The sequence below is a fragment of the Martes martes genome (assembly GCF_963455335.1).
Source record: "Martes martes genome assembly, chromosome: 5".
Taxonomy (NCBI): domain Eukaryota; kingdom Metazoa; phylum Chordata; class Mammalia; order Carnivora; family Mustelidae; genus Martes; species Martes martes.
This window is the reverse complement of record NC_137892.1, coordinates 19,152,109-19,175,980: the sequence shown is the minus strand read 5'-3', so window position 1 is coordinate 19,175,980 and position 23,872 is coordinate 19,152,109. Positions and strand designations below refer to the sequence as shown.

At 45.9% G+C, this 23,872-nt stretch overlaps 1 protein-coding gene across 1 annotated transcript in view; it reads left to right on the top strand.

The window, feature by feature from the left end:
• The first annotated feature begins 1,397 nt into the window (after positions 1 to 1,397).
• MAML1 (mastermind like transcriptional coactivator 1) overlaps positions 1,398 to 23,872 on the top strand; it is a 45,667-nt gene continuing 23,192 nt past the window's right edge. The window contains exon 1 of the mRNA XM_080803455.1: positions 1,398 to 1,983. Coding sequence (XP_080659581.1) covers positions 1,636 to 1,983 — 348 coding nt within the window. The 5' untranslated portion in view covers positions 1,398 to 1,635. The remainder of the gene's footprint in view (positions 1,984 to 23,872) is intronic.

The following is a 23,872-nucleotide window of genomic DNA, read 5'->3' as shown; positions in this document are numbered from 1 at the left end:
GTTCAGAATCAGACTCTATCTTTCACATATTAAGTATTTCACCGACGTTTTTGAAGTTAGGTCAAAACTTCTTAAGTATGTGCTAAAGGTTTTTGGATTCCTTGCTGGAAGGGAAGTACACAAGAGTGTAGTAACTCTTAGTTACTATTCTCTCCCCTATTAGAAAGTAGTTTAATTCTAATGTAAAATATATGTTTGAAGACTGGGGGGAAAAAACCCAGAACCATTGATGTGGCCTTCATGAGCTCTGGACACTTTTGCCTTGAGCCTCTTGTATTTATTTTTTTACAGCATTGATATAAAAACATACTACATGAGTAAGAATTTTTTTTCCTTCTGATTTTAAAATAAAATATTTTTGTGGGCCCTAGCAAAAAGTTACTGTAACAAATGTTTGAATTGGTGGTGGTCCTGGCACCTGTTTTAACTTTTTAGCAGTTAGGTTGCCCATGACTGTTCCTACCTCTTGGGGCAACGCAGGCTTAGTTACCTAGTTTTAGTACTGAGTCACTGCTTCTGTTTCCCCCCGCCCCACCCCACCCCCGGTCTCCCACCCCTTATGCCTACTGGTTATAATACTAAACGTAATTGTCTCTGGTTGGATTTTGTTGAGTGACTCAATTTTACCTAAGCCACCGTCCTTTAATGGCCCGCCAGGCTCCCTGTTTTTTGGCTGAAGCTTCAGCCTTTACAGTTCTAGTCCCCAGTAATGGAGCCAGAATCCTCTTCACATCTGCTGGGGTCTTTTTTTTTTTTTTTTTTTTTTTTAGTTTTTTTAAGTAGTACTTTTGAAACTTGCTCAAACTTTTATATCCAGTGGAAACTGACAGTGATTCAGAATGGTGCAAGAGGAAGCCTCTTCCAGCTCACTCATGGACAATTTCGACCAATGATGAGGCTGGACGTAAGGAATGCGGTCGAAAAACAGCTGACATTGAAAAAGGGTGGCTACTTTTGAGTTGATGGAAACAACTCAAAAAGGCTGCAGGCGAAGAAAGTGGTGAAGCGCTGTAGTGCCAGGCGGGCGTCTGGGGCAGGCAGTTAACGATACGCTGCGCGGACTGCGCCTTTCCTCCGCGGGCCCGGAAGGGCCTGCCGGCGAGGGGTGGCGTTTAAGACCGGCTCCCGTCGGTCACACTTGGCCCTGTGCCCGGCCCTCAAGCCCGCCCAGGGGCTTCCCTCCGCCCCTCACTTGAGAGTTCCTTTTAAACTCCGCTCGGGAGCCCCAACGCGCCTCTTGCGTGCTCGCCCCCACCCCTCGGGCGGCCCGCTCTGCTTACTCTGATTGGCCGCAGTGCCTGCTCATCAGCCATGACGCCGGGGTCGCCTGCTGGGGCCCCGCCCTCTTCCGAGAGCCCTGAAAACAATTTTAAGATGGCGGCGGCGGCGGCGCGGAAAACAATGGGGCCGGGGCGGCGGGGACAGGCCGAGGCCTGAGGTGGGCAGCGAGCGCCGGCCCGGGTCGGGCCGAGCGGGGCCTGAGGAAGACCCGCCGCCGCGCGCGAGCCCGCTCCGCAGCCCGCGGGGCCATGGCGCGGCCGTGAGGCGGCCGGGCCGCCGGCGGGGAGCGGAGCCCGCAGTGCCAGCCGGCCCCGAGAGGCCCGCCCCGGGCCCGGCCCGTGCAGCCCGCGGCCCATGGTGCTGCCCACCTGCCCCATGGCGGAGTTCGCGCTGCCGCGGCACAGCGCGGTCATGGAGCGCCTCCGCCGGCGCATCGAGCTGTGCCGGCGCCACCACAGCACCTGCGAGGCCCGCTACGAGGCCGTGTCGCCCGAGCGCCTGGAGCTCGAGCGCCAGCACACCTTCGCCCTGCACCAGCGCTGCATCCAGGCCAAAGCCAAGCGCGCCGGCAAGCACCGGCAGCCGCCCGCCTCGGCCGCGGCCCCGGCCCCGGCGCCCGCCGCCGCTCCGGCGTCCGCCGCGCCGGCCTCGGCCCCGCGACTCGACGCCGCCGACGGCCCAGAGCACGGCCGTCCCGTCGCGGTGAGTAGGGCGTGGGGAGCACCCTCTGTCCCCTGTCCTAGGGGAGACGCTGCCCCTGACGCCGCCCGGCCGCCTTGTGGCTTCCCTGGTGCCCGCAGCTCCTCGGGTCCGGCTCGGGAGAGGCTGACATGGCAGGGACGGAGCGGTTGTCATCTGCGGGAAATGGCACTGTGGCATTTACTTTGGGAGAACATGACCGTAAGGACCTGACTTAATTAAGGCCCCGGCTGGGGAGGCTGGGAACGGTGGCTGAAAGGTTATTCTTCCGGGCTTGATTCCGAATGTTTGGTAACTTTTGGGGGGGAGCAGGCTGGCACAGAGTTGCCTCTGATAGTGGCCTCATTTATCCTGCGAATATTTATAAGGTCCCTGCTCTTTGAAGAGCCAGGGCTTGCATATGGAAATAAGCCGATCCGCGGTTGTCCAGATTAAACGGTTCTGAACGGAAAAATCCAAAAATCTTGGGAGATCGCAGCAAAAGGCAGAATACCGCTCACCGAGTTGGGAAGAAAGTATTGCTTGTTGAGGCAGCCCCGAAATGTGTGAACTTGTAATTCCAGTAATACTGTTGACAGCTCCCGTTTTAATTGATAAACCTCTTAAAAATCTCCGATGATGTTAGAGAATTTGTTGGTTAGAGGTTCACCTCCCTGAAACTGATTTATAAAAGGAAGATTGTTTATTTATTTATTTATTTGGTGATTTAAAGTTTAAAACAAGTGTTACCGGTCTAGTTTGTTCTGTGTGTTTTTTAAATTTGTGCCTTTATTACCTCTCACTAGGCTATTGCTGTGCTGGTCCCTTACTAGTCTTTGGTCAGTTCTTCCTCTCTAAATGCTCTGCCCCCACAGGTCCTATGCTCTGGTGAGTTCTTTTCCTCATTCTTTCCTACACTGGGCTGCTGGACATTTCATTGCTTATCGTATCGACTAGTCCAGGCTTCTGAACCTCACTTTTTCCGTCTGTAAACTGTGGATGTCGTTTAGCTTCTTATCCTCCAAGACTCCAATGAGTGCGGGTGTGAAAATATTTCCTATTTCGTAAACAGAGAGGCTGCTGCCTGCAGGGCCCTTCTCCCCTTTCAGAATCCTGCCCTCATCCTTTGGCTCATCTTCCTCTTCTTTAAAGCTAGTTTCTGACCACCCTAGCCTGCCATCAGAGTCTTCTTTGTGAAAACATTCGGAAAAGGTATGGCACATAGTGGTACTGCTTTAGGTCATGTCTTGCCAAGTCGACTGTAAGCCCTGGGAGGCAGGGAGGAGTTTGGCTCAGTCCTGTGCACATCTTAGGCCTTCCGCACATGCTGAGTGATTGATACTCAGCTCTGTAGTACTTTACTCAGTCATCTATCCTTCTACGCGCTAACCTTGAAAAGTAAAATGGCTTAATTTCATGAGCCACCTTTACTTAACAACTCTTGTTTTAAGGAAAGCCTGTAAGAGTAGTGGATGGTCATTCCAATTTAAGTAAACAATGAAAGCTCATAAAAATCCTAGTTTTATACTCAAACAGTTGCCTTGAACACTCTGTAGAAGGTGTATGAGTAGTGATTCAATTTGTTTAAAGAGAGTAAGAGCTTAGACTATGTTATTTTTAGTGCTGATTTACTGGAAAGAAATGAGGCACGCTGTTTGGAGAGAAATTAATTGTGAGTGTGTTAGAACTTGAATATGGCTTGTCATTCATTCCTTCGGACGTTAGAGCCTAAGCAGGTGGACCGTGTTATGTTGATGTCTTATCACATTAAACTTTGACCCAAGGATTTCATAAGTTTAAACTTCAGAGTAGAACTGCTCTTCCATCTCCCTCTTAGAGAGAGGGACCCTTTTCACTTCAGTCTACAACTGATTCTAGCTGAGCTCTTTGGCCTTGGAATGGGGTCATAGTAACAGAGTAGGTCCGTGTCACTAAGAAAAAAAAATGGTGTTTTCCATTTTAATGGCTTACTCAGTTCGGAGAGGAGAGCGTCCTTCCCCAGATGGGACTTTGGCTTGGAGAGAGAGCACAGCTTTCCACAGAGAAGTGGAGTGGAGAAGGTGCCTCTTAGTCATTGTTATTTTGGACAGTTCTATATGTGTACTTGATCTGATTAATATCCCTTACATAGGGAATATTATTAGTTCTTTTTTTTCCCCCCAGTTGTACTATAATACTGGTAGGCAGCTGTTTCATCAGTAACCATTTGTAAAACTGAAAAGGGATCAGATTTATAGAGTTCAACCTTCAGGTTTTTTCCTTTCTTAGGGTGTCCCACCACCAGCAGTCTTAACCTTATTCTGCTTATTCTGTTAAAGATGGAACAGAAATGGTGCCTCAGACTTTTTTCTATTCTAGTTGTCAAGAAATGATCTTATTGGGTTTTCTTTATACTGTATGTGTATTAAAGACCAGATTGGTTTTTCTTTTTAAGATTTATTTATTTGAGAGAGAAAGAGAGAGAGTGAGCAGATGGAGGGGCAGAGGAAGAGAGAGAGTCCCAAGGAGACTCTGTGCCAACTGCATAGCCCAGTGCGGGGTTTGATCCCAGGACCCTGAGGTCATGACCTGAGTCAGATGCTCAACCGACTGAGCCACCCAGGTGCCCCAGTATTGCTTTCTAATGACAGTTAAGACTAACTTCTTTTGGAATACCTGGGTGGCTCATTGGTTAAGCATCTGCCTTCCGCTTAGGTCACAATCCCTGGGTCCTGGAATCAAGTGCGCTGTCGGGCTCCTTGTTTGGTGAGGACCCTGTTTCTCCCTCTGCCTGCCACTCCCCCTGCTTGTGCACTCTCTCGCTGACAAATAAAATCCTTTTTTTTAAATTAACTTTTAAAAAAAAAGATTTTATTTATTTATTTGATAGACAGAGATCACAAGTAGGCAGAGAAGCAGGTCCCCTTGCCAAGCAGAGAACCCGATGGGGGGGCTTGATCCCAGGATCCTGGGATCACTACCTGAGCCAAGGGCAGAGGCCCTAAACCACTGAGCCACCAAGGCGCCCCTCCAAAAATTGACTTTTTATTAAGAATGCTAGATTATAGAGAATTATCTAACCACTTTATACAAGCATTCTGTAATGAAAATCGTCTTATGCAATAGCTTGAGCATTTTCTTTTAGTAAAATGCCATAAAGGTTTATGCTTCATCCCTTTATCCACTATTGTTACATTTTTGCTGCTTATTCCTGAAGTAGTTGTGAAAGTCTGTGGAGAAATTTGGTAGTTGCCTGCCAACCATTCATGGAAGTTGCCTTCCCTGCTTAGTTTAGGTGTAAGAACTTTACCTTTCTCTCTCTCTCTCTTTTTAATTTTTTATTTGTACATAATTTAAAACTTAGAGAAAATCTACACAAATAACTACAAAGACCATTTGTACATCCTTCACTTAGATTCTGCCCATATCACCATTGTGTCCCATTTGCTTTATCATTTGCCCACACACTTTCTCCTGTCTACATCCATCCCTACATCTCTGTCTTTCTCTCTCTCTTAAAACACCTTTGTTCTCTGAACTACATGAGCACTGCCTGCAAATCTCACAGCTCTCTACTCGCAGGCACCCCAGTGTGTGTTTTTAAGAGTTAAGAAACATAATCAGCATTTTAGTAATGATTTTGTAGACCAAACTGTGTTAGAATTATGCAAATAACAAATTACTTCCAGGGAATAGATGTTTCTGAACGTAAAATAGACATCTTACTGTAATCATGTGGGATAGTTTTAGAGAAGAGATGACTAATGTGGCTTTAGGATCCCATTTCTTCCTATAACATCCGGGACCTTGTCCTGGCCCTCTTTCCTTTTTTATCTTTAGTCCCCTTTCCCACTGGCCCTTCCCTTCAGCTAGAAAACATAAGCAGTTATTCTCCTTTCTTTTGTCTTTTCTCACCCTCAAAATAGTATTCCATCTTTTTCCTTCCCTTTGCCCTTTCCCCTTGAACTTCCCATTTACTCATTAGCCCATTGTAATCTGCCTTTTCCCTCTTCTTCTCTTCTGAAATTGCCCCTTTAAAGGGCACCAAAGATGGAATTGCCAAATTCAGTGGCTTCTTAGTCATCATTCTTTTTGACTTCCTCCTTCTCAAGGCTCTTCTCTTAGTTTCTGCTCTCTTCTTTTTTTTTTTTTTTAAAAGATTCCATTTATCCACTTGACAGACAGAGATCACAAGCAGACGGAGAGGCAGGCGGGGATGGGGGGAAGCAGGCTCCCCGCTAAGCAGAGACCCCGATGCGGGACTCGATTCCAGGACCCTGGGATTATGACCTGAGCTGAAGGCAGCAGCTTAACCCACTGAGCCACCCAGGCGCTCCTCTGCTGTCTTCTGATTCTCTTTCCAGCTTTCTGTTTTTTTCTCAGTTTCCTGCTTTCCCTTAATAATTCATGCAACGAGTACTTGAGTGCCTACTGTGGGCCAGAGGGGATTTTAGGCACTAGGAATACAGCAGTGAACAAGACAAATTAAAACTCCGGCTTCACAGAGAAAGAGATAGATAATTTTAAAAACTAATTTTTGTAATATTATAATGCTAAGAAAAAATGAGAGGAGTATTGTGTTACTGGTTGACTTACAGTAGCAGCTTTAGATAAGATGCTGTGTCTTTATCTGGGCCTGATTGACAGGGGGTCATCAGTCAGCTGGAAGTCTCAGAAAAGAACATTCCAGTTAGAGAAAACCACCAGCACAAAGTCTCTGAGGCAGGAACCTTCTGAGAAAGGAGGTCATTGTGGCTGTAGAGATGGCAGGTAGATAGCTAGTGTGAGAGGTGGGTAAGAAGGGCCAGATCAAGTGCACTGGGAAGCAGTTAGCAGGGTTTTAAGCAGAAGCATGACTTATGTTTTAAAGGCCATTCTGGTGCTATGGAGAATGCTTGGGGTTGGTGTGCACAGGGGTGGATACAGTTAAGGCTTTCACGGTGGTCTAGACTGAGGCTGGATGTGGCAGTGGCGATGGAGAGGAGGAGTTGGGTTTTGTATAGCTCCCACAGGCAGAGGTGACAGGGCTCAGTGATGGGCCAGACGGAGTAGATTGGGGGAGGGGGGGAGGAGAAAGGGAGAATTCTGAGTTTTCTGGCTTGAGAAGCTTTCTTGGCATGCTTTTAGATACTAGTATTCCCTGGGTTACTCTGCTCTCTACTTTTTCCACACAGTCCTGTTTTCCTGGGTCATGTGATTGTTTGTTACATGGCTCCGTCTACCACCTTTCATAGTAAGAGTCTGCAGATCTCCAGATCTTTCTTCCAAGTTTCAGATCCATATTTCCAGCTGTCTACCGGACCTTTCCACTTTTATTTCCCACGTATCCAAAATGGACTCTCCCTTTTTCCTGCCAGTCTTATATTCCTTCTGAGTATTTTCCGTAGGCCAGTCATCTGAAGTAGAAACTTGTGAATTGCCCACTCCTTTCCTACAGTTGCCGCTTTCCATTGGTCTGTTCAACCATTTGAGCCGCTGCTAAGAGCCAGGAATCATGGTCATACTGGACCCAGGTCTTGTAGCCTCGGGGGGAGTAGGTGACAAGCTAGTTTTTGCACAGCTGTGTTGAGGGCTGCAAAGCCTGGGGGAATACTGGGGAAGGGCTGCCTCTTGGATGAAGCTTAGAAGGCTTTAAAGACTTGACTTTTAGGGGCGCCTGGGTGGCTCAGTGGATTAAGCCTCTGCCTTTGGCTCAGGTCATGATCCCAGGGTCCTGGGATCAAGCCCCACATCAGGCTCTCTGCTCAGCGGGGAACCTGCCTCCTCCTCCTCTCTCTGCCTGTCTCTCTGCCTACTTGTGATCTGTCTGTCAAATAAATAAATAAAATTGAAAATAAAAGTTTTAAATGTCTTAAGATTTTGCTAGATGCTTTGCCTAAAAGGTGTTCTGTGGAGCATTAATTTTACAGAATATTAAAAGAGTTCTAGAGTTGGAGAAACAAATTTAAACAGTTTCCTTTATTAGGAGTTTTCCAAGCCTTTAAATACAACTAATATACATGGGGACTTGAGCTCTTATCCCAGGGCACCTAATAGGATTTTGATCCCTTTGGGAAATTAAGCAAAAGCACAAAATTATGACAGTAAGTAGTTCTTTGAATTTGGGGCTTCAAGTGTTAGAAGCTAGAAGGTGAAGCTAGAAAGGTAGTCATATCCTGAAAAGCTGTGTATTTGATACTGGGTGTTTGGACTAAATAATTCTTTACAACACTGCGAACCACTTCAACACATTTTTTTTAAAGATCTTATTTATTTGACAAAGAGATCACAAGTAGGCAGAGAGGCAGGCAGAGAGAGAGAAGGGGGGGAAGCAGTCTCCCTGCTGAGCAGAGAGCCCCATGAGGGGCTTGATCCTAGGACCCTGGGATCATGACCTGAGCCGAAGGCAGAGGCTTTAACCCACTGAGCCACCCAGGCGCCCCTCAACACATTCATCCCAGGTTTTTAAGCTTACCAAAAATCATAACACAGGGGCGCCTGGGTGGCTCAGTGGGTTAAAGACTCTGCCTTCAGCTCAGGTCATGATCCCTGGGTCCTGGGATTGAGCCCCGCATCGGGCTCTCTGCTCAGCAGGGAGCCTGCTTCCCCCCACTCTCCCTGCCTCTCTGCCTACTTGTGATCTCTCTGTCAAATAAATAAATAAAATCTTTAAAAAATTTTTTTAAAAAATCATAATGCGTTTATTGTGTTGATCAACTGTATGCTTAATTACCGTAACTCAGTTTATTAAGTGAAATATATGAAATAAGTATATGCAACAGTCTTATAAGCGCTACATATATTCAGTATGAATCAACTGTTTTAAAAAGAGAAAAGACAGAAAATGCTATTTATAGTTTCAGGGGCTGTAGCTTTCAGAGAATTATAAATATTAACATTTAAAAATAAGGTGGTTACATCACTTTTTAAAATGTAGCCTGTGGAATCTGAATACCTTAGCAGTACACTTTTATCAGCCATTTAACAAATGCTTTTCTTTCATAGAAATTTGAAGTCCTTCCTTTTCCTCTTGCAACTTGCATTTCTTTAATACTTGCCCCACATAGTTTTGGGTTTTTTTCTTAAAGATTTTATTTATTTAAAAAAAAAAAACAAGAGAGAGAGTGAGTGCAGAAGCAGTGGGGGAAGGGCAGAGGGAGAAGGAGAAGCAGATGCTGGACTCAGTACTAGGGTCCTGGGATTATGACCTGAGCCGAAGGCAGATGCTCAACCGAGCCACGCAGGAGCCCCTGCCCTACATAGTTTTATTCTAACATAAGGGGTGTGTGTGTGTGTGTGTTTTAGGTCTTTTTATTTTATCATTCTAGCAAATTTCTCGGCAACAATAAAGGCATCAAAATTGAAACTGAAAACTTTTCAATTTACTTTGACCATAAAGCTCTATGGATATTTTTGCTCTCTTTAAGAAAGATTGATTTAAGGGCGCCTGCGTGGCTCAGTGGGTTAAAGCCTCTGCCTTCTGCTCGGGTTGTGGTCTCAGGTTTCTGGGATCGAGGCAGTCCCCCCCCCCGCCCCCCCCAGTCAGGCTCTCTGCTCAGCAGGGAGCCTGCTTCCTCCTCTCTCTGCCTGTCTCTCTGCCTACTTGTGATCTCTATCAAATAAATAAATAATTTTTTAAAAAGTTGATTTATACAAAAGAAAAATATATGTAGTATTTATAAGTTTCTGTGTGTTACATATTTTCTTATTTCAGTAAGTTGAGTTAGACTAACCTAGTGCACAACAAACAACAAATACATTATAAATTTTTGTAAATAATCATTAAGCAAAAAGAGCACAAGTTTATTAGAAATGCCTCACTTAAGGGTCCCTGGGTGGCTCAGTCAGTTGAGGGTCCTACTCCTGGATTTGGCTCAGGTCATGATCTCAGACTGAGCCCCAAGCGCTCAGTGCTGAGTCCAGTTGGGATTCTTTCCCTCTTCCTCCCCCTCTCCCACTCTGCCTTCTCAACCCTTCTCTTGCATGAAGCATCTCTCTTTTTCAAATAAGTAAATAAAATTAAAAAAAAAAAAAAAGAAAGAAATGCCTCCCTTTGTGAGATGGATGAGTCTTTCCCCTTCTGCAGTTTGTTCATGGAACCATGAGTGAATATTGTTGATAAAAAAAGATTTTCAATTCTGTCCCTATTTTTTGTTTTTATACATGTAAGCTCCAGAAATCCTTATTCACATTAATGCAAAAGCAAGGAAGAAGTTTAGTTCTAGCATTGTTACACTTTTTTTAAAAAATATTATTTATTTATTTATTTGACAGACAGAGATCACAAGTAGGCAGAGAGGCAGGCAGAGAGAAAGAAAGGGAAGCAGACTCCCCACTGAGCAGAGAGCCGATGCGGGTCTCGATCCCAGGACCCTGGGATCGTGACCTGAGCTGAAGGCAGAGGCTTTAACCCACTGAGCCACCCAGGCGCCCCTGTTACACATTTTTTTTGAAGACTGAGTTGTATACCAAAAATCACAGGGTGATCAATCATCAAGAGTTAGTTTACTAATTAACCTCAGAAATTGGTTATGTACTCTTTCAATTTTATTGAAAACAAAGAATTAGAAGCCATCTTGGATCTGGAGAGTGTAATGCGAAATAAGTGAAATAAGGCAGAGAAAGACAAATACCATATGATTTCACTCTTATGTAGAATTTATTTATTTATTTATTTTTAATTTATTTTAATAAACATATAATGTATTTTAGAATTTATTTATTTTTTAAAGATTTTCTTTATTTGAGAGAGAGAGAGAGCAGGAGAAGGGGCAGAGGGAGAAGGAGAAGCAGACTCCCCGCTGAGCCCGGAGCCCAGCACGGGGCTCAGTCCCAGGACCCTGGAATCATGACCTGAACTGAAGGCGACACTTAACCAACTGAACCACCCAGGCCCCTCATATGGGGAATTTAAGAAAGAAAACAAGCAAAGGAGAAAAAAGACAAATCAAGAAACAGACTCCTAATTATAGAGAACAAACTGATGATTACCAGAGGGGTGAATCCGGTGTCAGGGATTAAGGAGAGCACTTGCCGTGATGAGCACTGTGGGTGATGCATGGAAGTGTTGAATCACTACATTGTGCACCTGAAACTAGTATTACACTGTATGTTAACTAACTGGAATTTAAATAAAAACTTAAAATTAGAATCCATCTGCTTATGAAAGGATTAATCTCATTAGTCAGTCACTCATTTACTGAGAAATATACAAAAGGCTTTATCAAGTCTTATCAATTGATTACCAATTATACCTGTTTTTCTTTTCTTAGAGGTACCTTATTTAACCTAATATTCTCAAAATAGGTTGGGCCAATCAAAATACTGTTCATTTCTACACTTTTGTCAATACAGTGTTTTTGATAAAATACTTCTGTTGGCTTTGAATATATTTTCATCAAACTGTGACTATAGTTTGTTTAATATCTGAAAAATTTGGACAGTCTCTGCCATGTAACCTAACTGGCAAAACCAGTCTTTATTGTCAGATTTATCAGCCACATCAGGCTCAGTTTTCTATCAGAAAAGGTTTGACTTTAGTTTTCAAATACTCATCGCCATGACTTCCATCTCACTTCTGAATTCTAAGGGGGAGAGTTAAAGAGCATGGAGCCTTGTGATGAATTTTGTTACCTGCATTAAATACCACTCATTGCCTTCATATTTCTTACCCTGTTCTGTCTGCTTTCTTGTGGAGCATTCCTTCAAAGAGCTGATTTGATTACTTGAGGAGGGAGGAGTGATGTCTTTAAATGGAAAATGCCACAACTCCAGCTACCCGGTCTATGATGTGTCTGAATTTAAAGCACCCTAACTCAAAGACGAGATGTTCGCCATGTTAAGGACTCAAGGCCCTGAGACCGTGGAGAACTATTGTGTCTGTCAGAGCAGAGCAGCGGCAGAGACTTGGCACATGGTAAACATTTGGAGCAACATTGGTGCTACCAGGCCTAGTGGAGCAGCTTGTCATCGGTGTGGCATCTGGTACCATGGGAATGAAGCCCAGGTGACACCCTCCCAAGATCCCCCAGATACTTTGAATGCAGTTCTTTGAAATGGCCTAAATTCTCTTGGTATCATCACATGTATCTTTCCCCAGTCTTGTAATATCTGCAGCTTCTCCTCTTTCAGAATTCTGCTCATACATCATCTTTTCCGGGACTCCTCTCACGTCCCTCCTCAAGCTGGGCCAGGTGCTCAACCTCTGTCAGAAAAATCACGTTCAGCTTTAGTTAGTGTGTTTGCTGCTCTCCAGTAGACTCTGAGCCACCTGCGAGCAAGACCAAGAGTCTAGAACCATACCTGCCACATATTCAGCAAGTGTTTATTCAGTGGCTGACATTGCGGCTGGAACTCTGAATGGGGAGTCATAAGCTGTATGTTTTCAAGCTGGGATGATTTCAGAAGTGGAGTTGGCAGAAGTAAGACCTGTAGCCCCCAGTTTGCACTCCCATGTTCAATGCAGCGTTGTTCACAGTAACCAAGAGGTAGAAGCAACCTAAGGGTCCCATCAGGACATGAATGGATGAAGAAAATGTGGTGTGTACATACAATGAAATATTATTCAGCCTTAAAAAGGAAAGGAAGTCCTGTCATATGCCACAACATGGATGAACCTTGAGGACATTATCCTAAGTGAAATAGACCAGTCGCCAAAAAAGGCAAATACTGCACGATTCCACTTACATGAGATATCTAAAATAGTCACTCTTAGGAATAGAAAATAGGATGGTAGTTGCCAGGGGCTGAAGGGATGGGGGTTGGAGAGCTGTTCATTGGATACGGAGTTTCAGTTTTGCAAGATGAAAAAGTTCTAGAGATCAGTTGCACAGCGTGTACCATATACTTAAAAAAGGTTAAGATGGTGTATTTTATGGTGCAGTTTTTGAAAAAATTAGCTACAAGATAAAAGCTGTGATTTTACAAACTATATACCCTGGAAACTTCTTAGAAATATTAATGGATTCTTAATTAAATTTATATCAGTGAAATTAGAGAGACCAGTTTCATTCAAAAATCAATCAGAGAGGGGCACCTCAGTGGCTCAGTCTGTTAAGCGTCTGCCTTTGGCTCAGGTCGTGATCCCAGGGTCCTGGGATGAGCCCTGCCTGCATCAGGCCCCCTGCTCAGTGGGGAGTCTGCTTTTCCCTCTCCCTCTGTCCTTTCCCCCCCTTCTTGTGTGCACTCTCTCTGTCTCTCATGCTCTCAAATAGATAAAATTTTAAAAAATCAGAGAAAGATGTAATAGATTCTGTGATTCTCTGCTTAAATATAAAACAATGAAAAACTTCATGTTTTGTTTATCTGTTTTGCATCTCTATTTCTGTATAGTTATGAATAAAAATTTGTTAATCTAAACAAAACTAAAACAAACAACCCCCCCCCCCAGTATGTCTTCCCTATGTCTCAGGGAAGGAAGATGCTGTAAATGAGAAAGGTAGTTAAAGATTTGCATGCAAAAGGGATGAAGCTGGTTATGGGCCTGCATCCAAAAACCTGAATGCAGTGACACTTTTGGCCTAAAGTAATTACATGACTTTAGGTATAGTACTTTGTCTCTCTCCTCTCCAACCTCCCTCGTCTTTAAAAGATATTAAGGGGAGGGGCGCCTGGGTGGCTCAGTGGGTTAAGCCTCTGCCTTCGGCTCAGGTCATGATCTCAGGGTCCTGAGATCAAGTCCCACATCGGGCTCTCTGCTCAGCGGGGAGCCTGCTTCCTCCTCTCTCTCTGCCTGCCTCTCTGCCTACTTGTGATCTCGCTCTCTGTCAAATAAATAAATAAAATCTTTAAAAAAAATCATCTATAAAAGATATTAAGGGGACAAAAAAAACTAACAGACCAGAGATTGTAAATTAAGTGGAAACATTTACTTCTAAGCAGAGAACACAATCTAGCATGGTTTGGGCTCTGGGGCACGTGGTTCAGGGGAGGAAGAATAGGGTGGTTCTTTTAAAGCCAGAAGACCACAGACCATCTCTTCCCTTGCTAGGAAAGCAGAGACTCAGTGTTGCTGACTGGCTAATGATAATCGGCACCTTTCCGTTAAGGAAGCCCTGGGTTGCCCAGAGGTGGGCTGCTGTGTGAAGGGGCTGCCAGCCTAGGATTCAGCCTTTGGCCACCTCTGCTACTTAGATCATGTTGTGCCTGTCTTTGGATCATGGCATCCAGCCAGATCTACTTTGATCTAAGTAGTCAAGGGGCTCAGGTCAAAAGATAATTTTAAAAGGACCAGACTCTCTTGGGGCACCTGAGTGGCTCACTGGGTTAAGCCTCTGCCTTTGGCTCAGGTCATGATCTCAGAGTCCTGGAATTGAGCCCCACACCAGGCTCTCTGCTCAGCAAGGAGCCTGCTTCCCCCTCTCTCTCTCTGCCTGCCTCTCTGCCTACTTGTGATCTCTGTCTGTCAAATAAATAAATGAAATCTTTAAAAAAAAAAAATTAAAAGGACCAGACTCTCTCTCTCTTTCTTTCTTTCTTTTTTTTTTTTTAAGATTTTATTTATTTATTTGACAGAGAGAACGCAAGCAGGCAGAGGGAGAAGCAGGCTCCCTGCTGAGCAAGGAGCCGATGCGGGACTCGATCCTAGGACCCTGTGATCGTGACCTGAGCCAAAGGCACACAGACGCTTAACTGACTGAGCCACCCAGGCATCCCAAGGACCACATTCTTTCAATATTTTGTCATTCCGTCCTCACAACGGTCTCATAAGGTGGAGATTATTGTGGCCAGTTTTACTTGTAAGGAAACGAAGATTCATAGGTTAAGTTGTCGAGGTTGCCAGCTCAGTGGTAAGACAAGGATTCAAACCAGAGTCCAGCACCAGAGCTCTTTCTCTTTCCACTGTGCCATTTAGGTTCTGCAGATGCCATACATGCAGAAGAACTTTTCAAAGATCAGAAGCCTTTTTAGAAACATATTACTGATTAATACATGATTTACGATAGCACAGTTAACACATTATTTAGTATAGTAAAGACACTTTCTGTGGCAGGGGACATATGAGAATTGGGGCACTTTTAAAATATACATCTCCTTGCCTTCTGATACCCTCCTTCCTCTATCTGTCCCCTGACTTTTATCCTTAGTCACGGCTAAAATGAGTTGCTGTTATTGGGGCGCCTGGGTGGCTCAGTTGGTTGAGTGTCTGAGTCTTGGTTTCAGCTCAGGTCATGATCTCAGGGTTGTAGGATCGAGTCCGGAGTGGGGTTCTGTGATCTGCAGGGAGTCTGTTTGAGATTCTACCCTTTCTCCCTGGCACCACCACCACCACCCCCCCTCCCGCACTCTCTGTTTTTCTCTCAAGTAAATAAATCTTTACTATGAGTTGCTATTATTGATGGGAGAATGTCATATCCCTTAATTGTGTGGGGGGGGTCAGTTAAATGTTTGGTCTCAGTTATTCACTCTATAGGTCATTTTTTTTCTTAAGATTTTATTTATTTATTTGACAGAGTTCACAAGTAGGCAGAGACACAGGCAGAGAGAGGGGAGAAAGTAGGCTCCCTGCTGAGCAGAGAGCCTGATGTGGGCTCTATCCCAGGACCCTGGGATCATGACTGAGCCAAAGGCAGGGCCTTTAACCCACTGAGCCACCCAGGTGCCCCTATAGGTCATATTATACACCGACACCTTTGGCATAACTTTGTAGCAGACAGAGTATACTTCTTCATCCCTTGATTTGGGGCTTGGACATGTGAATTATTTTTGGCCAATGAGATATTATTGAGAGAGATTAAGAAGATGCATTGTATTTATGGAACAAGAATTTTAAAAATTCAGAAAGCAAAATCTTGGAGATGTTTTTAAAATATGAAGTATATGTGTGAACTATGCATATGAAATAGGAGTAATTTTCCCAAAAAGCAAAGAAGAAAAAGACAAAACAGATGGAAAATAAAAAAGAAAATTAGACAACCAGTGTAGGAGGTCCAACATCTATCTGAATAACAGAAATAACAGGAAGTGAGGAAACAAGGTGGGAAATGATTAATAAAATAACTTGAGATCTGAAGAACAGGAGTTGCCAGATTCAAAGGGCACGCTGTGTGGGGAAGCACTGGGAAGAAAGTAGCCCCATACCAGTCACTGGGTTTAAAGAAAAGATTCTACAGGTTGCCAAAGTAGGGTACTAGGTCACATATCAAGAATCAGAATTGGAGGGGGCGCCTGGGTGGCTTAGTGCTTTCGGCTTAGGTCATGATCTCAGGGTCCTGGGACCGAGCCCCACATCGGGCTCTCTGCTCAGCAGGGAGCCTGCTTCCCTCTCTCTCTCTGCCTGCCTTTCTGCCTACTTGTGATCTCTGTCAAATAAGTAAATAAAATCTTTAAAAAAAAAAGAATCAGAATGGCTTTGGATTTCATGGCAGCAACATATGAAGCCAAAAGACATTAGTACAGTGCCTTAAGAATTCTGAAGGCAAATGATTACAAGAACTCTAGACCTAGCCAAAATATACAAGAATGAGTATAGGATAGTCATTTTCAAAGATAAAGATTTTTCAAAATTTAACTGCTACACACCCTTTCTCAAGGAGCTACTGCAAGATGTACTCTACCAAATTGAAAGGTAAGTCAAGAAAGAGTAAGACGTGAGGTGCAGAAAAGACAAGACTCAACATAGAAGAAAACGAGGAGGGAATCCCTTGGAGGATGAGGGAGCACTCCTGGGACGCCAGCTCTGGGGCTGATGTGGACAGGGCTGAGCCATCCCGCAGTGCTGTGACCCCAGAGACAGCTGGGCATCATGAAGACCCCCCCCCCCCACTTCCATCGGGCCATCTTCTTAAACCAAGGACAGAACGCCCAGGAAGGCTTGGCCCAGATTCTCATGAGGATTTGGCTTGTCTTGAACATGGGCTCCTGAGGGTCTCTCCCCTGATGCTCTGCTGAGCGCATGCATGTCCCTCACGGAAGTTCTCAGCTTTTCTCTGAGAGTGGGAGGCAGCCCCTTCCCTCTGGTCGTACTTTTGCCGCGTGTCCAGTGCCCGGTCCACACCTCATTCTTGCTAAGCACTCCAGTGTGAAGAGCCCCGTGTTGCCCAAGCCTCACTTGTGACCTTGCTTGCAACTTCCCCAGAAGGGTCCTTGTCACCTCCCAGGGAAGGGGAAGTCAGACCACGACCTGACCCAGAGACTCTTCTTCTCATCTCCTCCTGGACTCTCTGTCCAGCGGGGGCAGTGCTGCCCTCTTCTTGCACAGCTGGCGTGTGCAGGAGACTAGGGCAGCAATCGTTTGGGGATAGATTACGTGAGGGTGGTAAAGGTGTAGACAAAATCAGATAGCACGAAATCAGGACATTCGTTCTCTCTTGTGGAGTGAAGAAGGAGGGTGCAGGAATTTATAAGGAGAGCTTCCGAGGCTTAATGTGTGTATGAATCACTTGGAGATGCTTTTAAAATGCAGATTTATAGGGATGCCTGGGTGGCTCAGTTAAGCGTCTGCCTTCGGCTCGGGACACGATCCTAGAGTACTGGGATCAAGTCCCACATAGGGCTCCCTGCTCAGCGGAGAGCCTGTTTCTCCCCTCCCTCTGCTTGCTGCTCTGCCTGCTTGTGCTCTCTGTCAAATGAATAAATTTAAAAAAAAATCTTTAATAAAAAAATGTAGATTTCTAAGAGGTGGCAGTGACAGAGATGTAACATTTTGTAACCTTTCAGGTGATGCCAGTTCTGTTGGTCCTGGGACCACACGTTGAGTGCCAAGGTCTGAAGTGTTTCTTAACTTGAGCAGTTGGAAAATGGTATTTGTTTTATTACTGTTCTTTGCACTATGATGTGTGCATATGTGTATGATACCCTTCATAAGAGCAAGAAAAAAGTTCGTTGCTAAAGAAAACTATGAGAAGGATGTGTTGAACAATATGCCTGGAGACATAAGCAAGTCAAATCATAAAAGCCTTACATACTGTATTAGGGTTCTCCAGAGAAACAGAACCCGTGTGTGTGTGTGTGTGTGTGTGTGTGTGTGTGTGTGTGTGTGTGAGAGAGAGAGAGAGAGAGATTGATTGGCTGGTTGATTATAGTAAGTTGGCTTGTGCAGTTATGGAGGCTAGCAAGTGCTAAGATCTGTAGTTGGCAACCTGGAGACCCGAGAGAGCCAATGGTCTAGTTCCAGTCCAGATGTTGACAGGCTTGAGACCCCACAAAGAGCTAGTGTTTCCTGTTTAGTCCAGAGGCAGGAAAATCCTCATGTCTCAGCTCCAGGCAAGCAGACAGGAAGAGTTCCCTCTTACCTCCATCTTGTTCTGGTAGGCTGAGTGGGGTCCACCCGAATCAGGGAGGGCAATCTGCTTTACTCAAGCTACTGACGCAGACATTAATTTCATCTGGAAGCCCCCTCACAGATGCGCCCAGAATTATGTTTGGCCGGATAGACATTTGGACACTTGGTGGTCCAGTCACGTTGATGCCTGGAATCAACCATTGTGTATACCATGGCAGGGAGCTTGAATGTGATTCTTTTCTGTGTACTGTGGAGAGCCAGTTAAAGAATTTAAATAACAGTGAACCGTTGAGTAAATTTGTGCCTTAGATAATCTTTGCGTTGGTGTGGAGGATGGTGTGGAGGATGAATTGAGCATAGGTAGTAGAGAAGGGCTGTTTCATTGGTCTAGGCAAGATATGATTAGGAGAAGCTAGAAAGTGGCAGTGTGGGCCAAGGAGGTGGTAAAATGAACAGGATAGGGTGATTGGTTGATGGAGGAATTGGAGGATTGGGGGATGTATCAAGAGGTTCTGATTTCGGGCACCTGGGTGGCTCAATGGGTTAAGCCTCCTGTCTTCAGGCCATGGTCTCAGGGTCCTGGGATCGAGCCCTGCATGGGGCTCTCTGCTCAGCAGGAGGCCTGCTTCCCCCTCTCTTTCTGCCTGCCTCTCTGCCTACTTGTGATCTCTCTGTCAAATAAATAAATAAAATCCTTAAAAAAAAAAAAAGGTTCTGATTTCTAAGATTCCCTTTCCTGATCCTGGATCAGGAGAGTCCCTTCCTGGGCCAGGAGTTGCTGGGAAGTTGCATTTAGCCACGGGCGCCTCATTAGTGACCTTGCCAGGGCATTTGTGGGGGCCGGGGCAGGGGCATCAGATGTGGAGCTAGTCCACAGCTCCAGATATGCAGAGGTCGTGAGCTGCAGCCCCTTTGGAGCTTTGCCTAAGGTGCACTATTAATGTTGCACTGATCCATTTATAGTTACCACCTCAACTTGCCTCAGGTTGTCTCTTTCACCTCCAAGTTTGAGAAAGTTGAGAATCTGTGTTGTAAGTTGGTTTGTGTGGTACGACGTGATCCCATGTGTGCAGCCTGTCTAAGGCGTTATGTGGAGAGTTAAGAATTTACATGTGTTCTGGGTATTGTGCCAGCCTTTCGTGTGGCAGGCCGCCAGCCACCCACAGGACTGTGAAACGGCAGGGGGATGTTTATAGCTTATACCCCGCGGTGTTCTCTGCTATGCCTTCAAGGCTTGTTAAGATGTGAGCAGCTGTCACTCCCAAGTTCTGTCCACACCGGCACACCCGCACACCCACACACACCCTCTCTCCTGCATTGCTTCTGAGCTATAGTTAACCATGATCCTCCTCCTCTTTGCTCTGCTTACTCTCTCCAAGCCTTGTTGCCCTCCTCTGGGAAATGGTGACAGCAACACCTGCTTTTCAGAGTTGCTCTGCCTGGAGCAGAATAGGTGCTTCATAAATGGTTGTTTTGGGGGTGCCCGGTGGGGCTCAGTGGGTTAAGCGTCTGCCTTCAGCTCAGGTCATGATCCCAGGGTCCTGGGATCAAGTCCTGCATCAAGCTTCCTACTCAGTGGGGAGTCTCCCTCTGCCTCTCCCCCTCCCACTGCTTGTGTGCAGGCGTGCTCTCTCGCTTGCTCTCTCTCTTTCTCTCTCTGTCAAATAAATAAATAAATTCCTTTTTAAAAAAATGGTTGCTCTTGTTGGTTTAGGAGATTTTTTCCTTTTTTAATTAATTTATTTATTTTAAGTAAAACTTGGGTCTTGAACTCACAACTCTGAGATCAAGACATGATCTTGAGGAAAAAAAATAATTAGATGCTTAACTGACTGAGCTACCCTGGGTATTTGCTTTTTTAAGTAATATACCCAACTCAAACTCAAGATCCTGAGATCAAGACTTCTCACTGAGCCAGGCAGATGCCCCAGGAGACTTCTTTTTAAATGTTTGTTGATGTGTCGTTTTTGATCTCCTGATTACCTCTGTTAATCAGGTATGAGCCTTTGCCAGAGGACCTAGCCAACCACGGACTATTCTTTCGGTTGGCAAATTAGCGGGTCCCAACTACCAGGCAGAATTTAGAGAGCTGCTGACCGAACACTGGTGGTGATGAGTCAGGTGCCATCTGGTGCTGCAGAGACAGGTGAACAAGGGAGTGGCCGTGCTCCAGGAGCTGACAGAGACATATGGAGAGGCCAGTCATCACTGTGCTGTGTCATACGTGCCACACCAGAGGATGGTATGACAAGTTAGGGCAGACTCTTCCATCACCCTTGGGAGTTGGGGAAGACTTTGAGATGCGCTGCCTGCTATCTAGTGCAGGGGGGTGCCCACAGAGCTCCCTGTGCTCCTGGAAAAGCCACTTCTCCACCTCCCTCCATCCTTAACCCCACAGACCTGTGGCCTCTCCCCCTCACCAGCCTCAGAGTCCATTGGGACCGTGCCAGGGAGCCTTAGCCCTCTGCTGCCACCTGCCCTCACTCACTGCACGCTAGTTAGGGAGCCTGCCAGGGACACTCTTCTACCAGAGACCCCTCAGGCCAAGTGCTCTCAGCAAACTCCGCCAGCTCTGCCTTCCGCACACATCCAGAACTGGCCACTTCTCACCATCTCTGCCACTACCACTTGGGTTTTCTTACCTAGAATATTGCCTCCTAATCGGTTTCCCTATCTGCCCGAACCTTCCTACAGTCTGCTGGCTGTGCAGCAGTTGGAATGAACTCGTTCCCCTGCTCGGTTTTCCGTCTCACCTGAGGGAAAAGCCCACCCTTAGCCAGGGCCACAGGCCCTGTGCAGTCTGGCATGCCAGGCCTTCAGGCCCTGTCTCGCTTTCATTCTCTTCCCTCTTCCAGGTCCCCTCTCCTGTCATCTTTTCATGCACCCCACCTGTGTCCCCTGGGCACACTCCCACTTGGCCTCTGTGCCCCCTCTTCCCTCAGCCTGGACCCTCTTCTGAAGATGTTGCCATGGCTCACTCTCTCATCTCCTGCTGACTTTGGCTCAAACTTCTCATGCTGTGTAAGGCCTTACCTGAGTATCTTTCTAAAGTTGTAAGACCCACAAACTGCCTTTCTGGGCTTTATTTACTTGGGAACACAAGCCAACTAGTAGGTTCCAGGAGAGCAAGGGGGTTGTCTGTTCTTTGCTGTAGTCCAGGACCCAGATAGTGGCTGACTGAGCTCTCAGTAACTTTTTGTAGAATACATCGAATAAGATCATGAGGGGCGGGACGCCTGGGTGGCTCAGTTGGTTGAGCGGCTGCCTTCGGCTCAGGTCATGATCCCAGCGTCCTGGGATCGAGTCCCACATCGGCCTCCTTGCTCCACGGGGAGCCTGCTTCTCCCTCTGCCACTCTGTCTGCCTGTGCTCGCGCTCTCTCTCTCTCTCTCTCTCTCTCTCTCTCTCTCTGACAAATAAATAAATAAAATCTTAAAAAAAAAAAAAAAGATCATGAGGGGCACTTGGGTGGTTCAGTCGGTTAGGCATCTGCCTTCGGCTCAGGTCATGATCCCAGGGTCCTGGGATCAAGTCCCGCATCCGGCTCCTCATCGAGGAGCCTCCTTCTCCCTCTCCCTCTGCAGCTTCCCCTGCTTGTGTTCCGTCACTCACATACACTCTTTCTGTCAAATAAATAGAAGAAAAAAAAAAAAGAATAAGATCATGAAAAGGAGTTGGGGAGAAACAGAAAGGAAGGTCAGGGTTGAGTACTTCCAGTGAAGAAACCACCTGTGCAGAGACACAAGGGGGCCTGACGTGTTGAAGTTCAGCTTTCCTGATCAGGAGGGCAGGCTGCAAGGAGGAGCAAGGAGCTCTATGTCCGGTGAGGCCCCCACTGCCTAAATCAGGCAGCAGGTTCAGGGTGCTTCCTTTTATCTTAGTACTGTCCTGAAAACTTATATTCAAGGCCTGTTTCTAGAGCCATGTCATCTGGTACAGTAGCCACCAGCCACGGGGGCCTGTTAAGTGCTTGCAAGCTGCCTAGTCCAAATTGTATTGTGCCAAAAATTGAATTTTGAAAACTTCTTATTGAAAACCACTGCTCTAAAAAGAAAGAAAGAAAGAAAGAAAACCACTGCTCTAGGGGCACCTGGTTTAGTCGTTAAGCATCTGCCTTCGGTTCAGGTCATGATCCCAGGATCCTGGGATCGAGCCCCACATCGGGCTCCTTGCTCAGCAGGAAGCCTGCTTCTCCCCCTCCCCCTGCTCGTGTCTCTCTCTGTCAAATAAATAAACCACTGCTCTGAACAAAACATTGATTTTGTTTGTTTACAAATGAAAAAATTTTTAAAGATTTTACTTTAGCATGTATGAGAGTTGGGGGAGGGGAGGGCAAAAGGGGAAGGAGAAAGAATCTGAAACAGACTCTGTGCTGAGCTCATAGCTGATCATGGGGCTCCATCCCAGGACCCTGAGATCAGGACCTGAGCTGAAACCAAGAGTCGGACACTTAGCTGACTGAGTCACCGAGGCACCTCCATGTTGAAGTTATTTTTGAGCTGGGAAGGGCATTTTTTTTTCTTTTTAAGTAAGCTCTACACCCATTGTGGGGCTTGAACTCATGACCTCCAGATCAAGAGGCACATGTTGCACTGACTGAGGCAACCAGGTGCCCTGGAGGGTGATAATTTGAAGAGAATTCTCAGATGAGGCAGGTCCAGAAGGAGTTAAGAAGGTGCACCTGAAAGCGGTTAATACTTGCAAGGAGAGATGTTTTCCTCTCAGAGAGGAGGGAGAGAAGAGAAAAGTGAAGACTTTAAGAAGTTTTGAGATGGGGGCACCTGGATGGCTCAGTGGGTTAAAGCCTCTGCCTTCCGCTCGTGTCATGATCCCAGGGTCTTGGGATCGAGCCCCGCATCGGGCTCTCTGCTCAACGGGGAGCCTGCTTCCTCCTCTCTCTCTGCCTGCCTCTCTGCCTACTTGTGATCTGTCTGTCAAATAAATAATTAAAAAAAAAAGTTTTGAGATGAAAAAGAGGTGCATTTGATGGGGCCACATAAGTTGGACTTTGGGAAATTACTTTGAATTAAATAAATCTGTTCAAATCTTGGTTTTGTGCTCACTTTTGCAAATGCTTTGACTGCTTTCAACCTCGGTGCCTTGATCTTGAAATTGGGGTAATGGTACAGCATGGACCCCAGAGGTTGTTGTGAAGATTAATCGAACTAGAACTGTCTCCAATATTGGGCACAGATAGCCCGTGAAACTGAAAGACAGATGTGCTGGCGGCCAAAGAACAGTAGAGTGTCCATGAAGGGGATCAATGGGGAGGGAGGCTTCATCTGGAAATGGTTGTTGGGCACCTGTAACTTGCTGGCGCTGGGGATGGAGAGGGCAAGTTTCTTGTCCTCCACAGATGGGGCAAGACGCAGAGAAGTAGGTCGGTGTGTATTTTCAATGTGGTTCCATGCTTTACCTTGAACGTGGAGTATACTTTTTATATAAAATCCTTTGTTAGGGCACTAAGGATGGAATAAAGAACTTGACCAGGTGTGGGGTAAGTGGTCAGGGAAAAAAATACTACAGAGGAGTTGATGTTTGTGCTAAATCCTTAAAGTTTAGTAGGAGATCACCGGGCTAGAGGTACATTCTCAGCCCTGAAAGAAGTTCACTGTAAGTTGGGGCCCAACAGGAATGGCAGGGGATTAAGCGGAAAGGCTCATTGGGATCAGATCAAACAGGCTGTTGGTGCCAGAATAAGGAATTTGACTTTGATCTGTAAGTGAGGTGGGA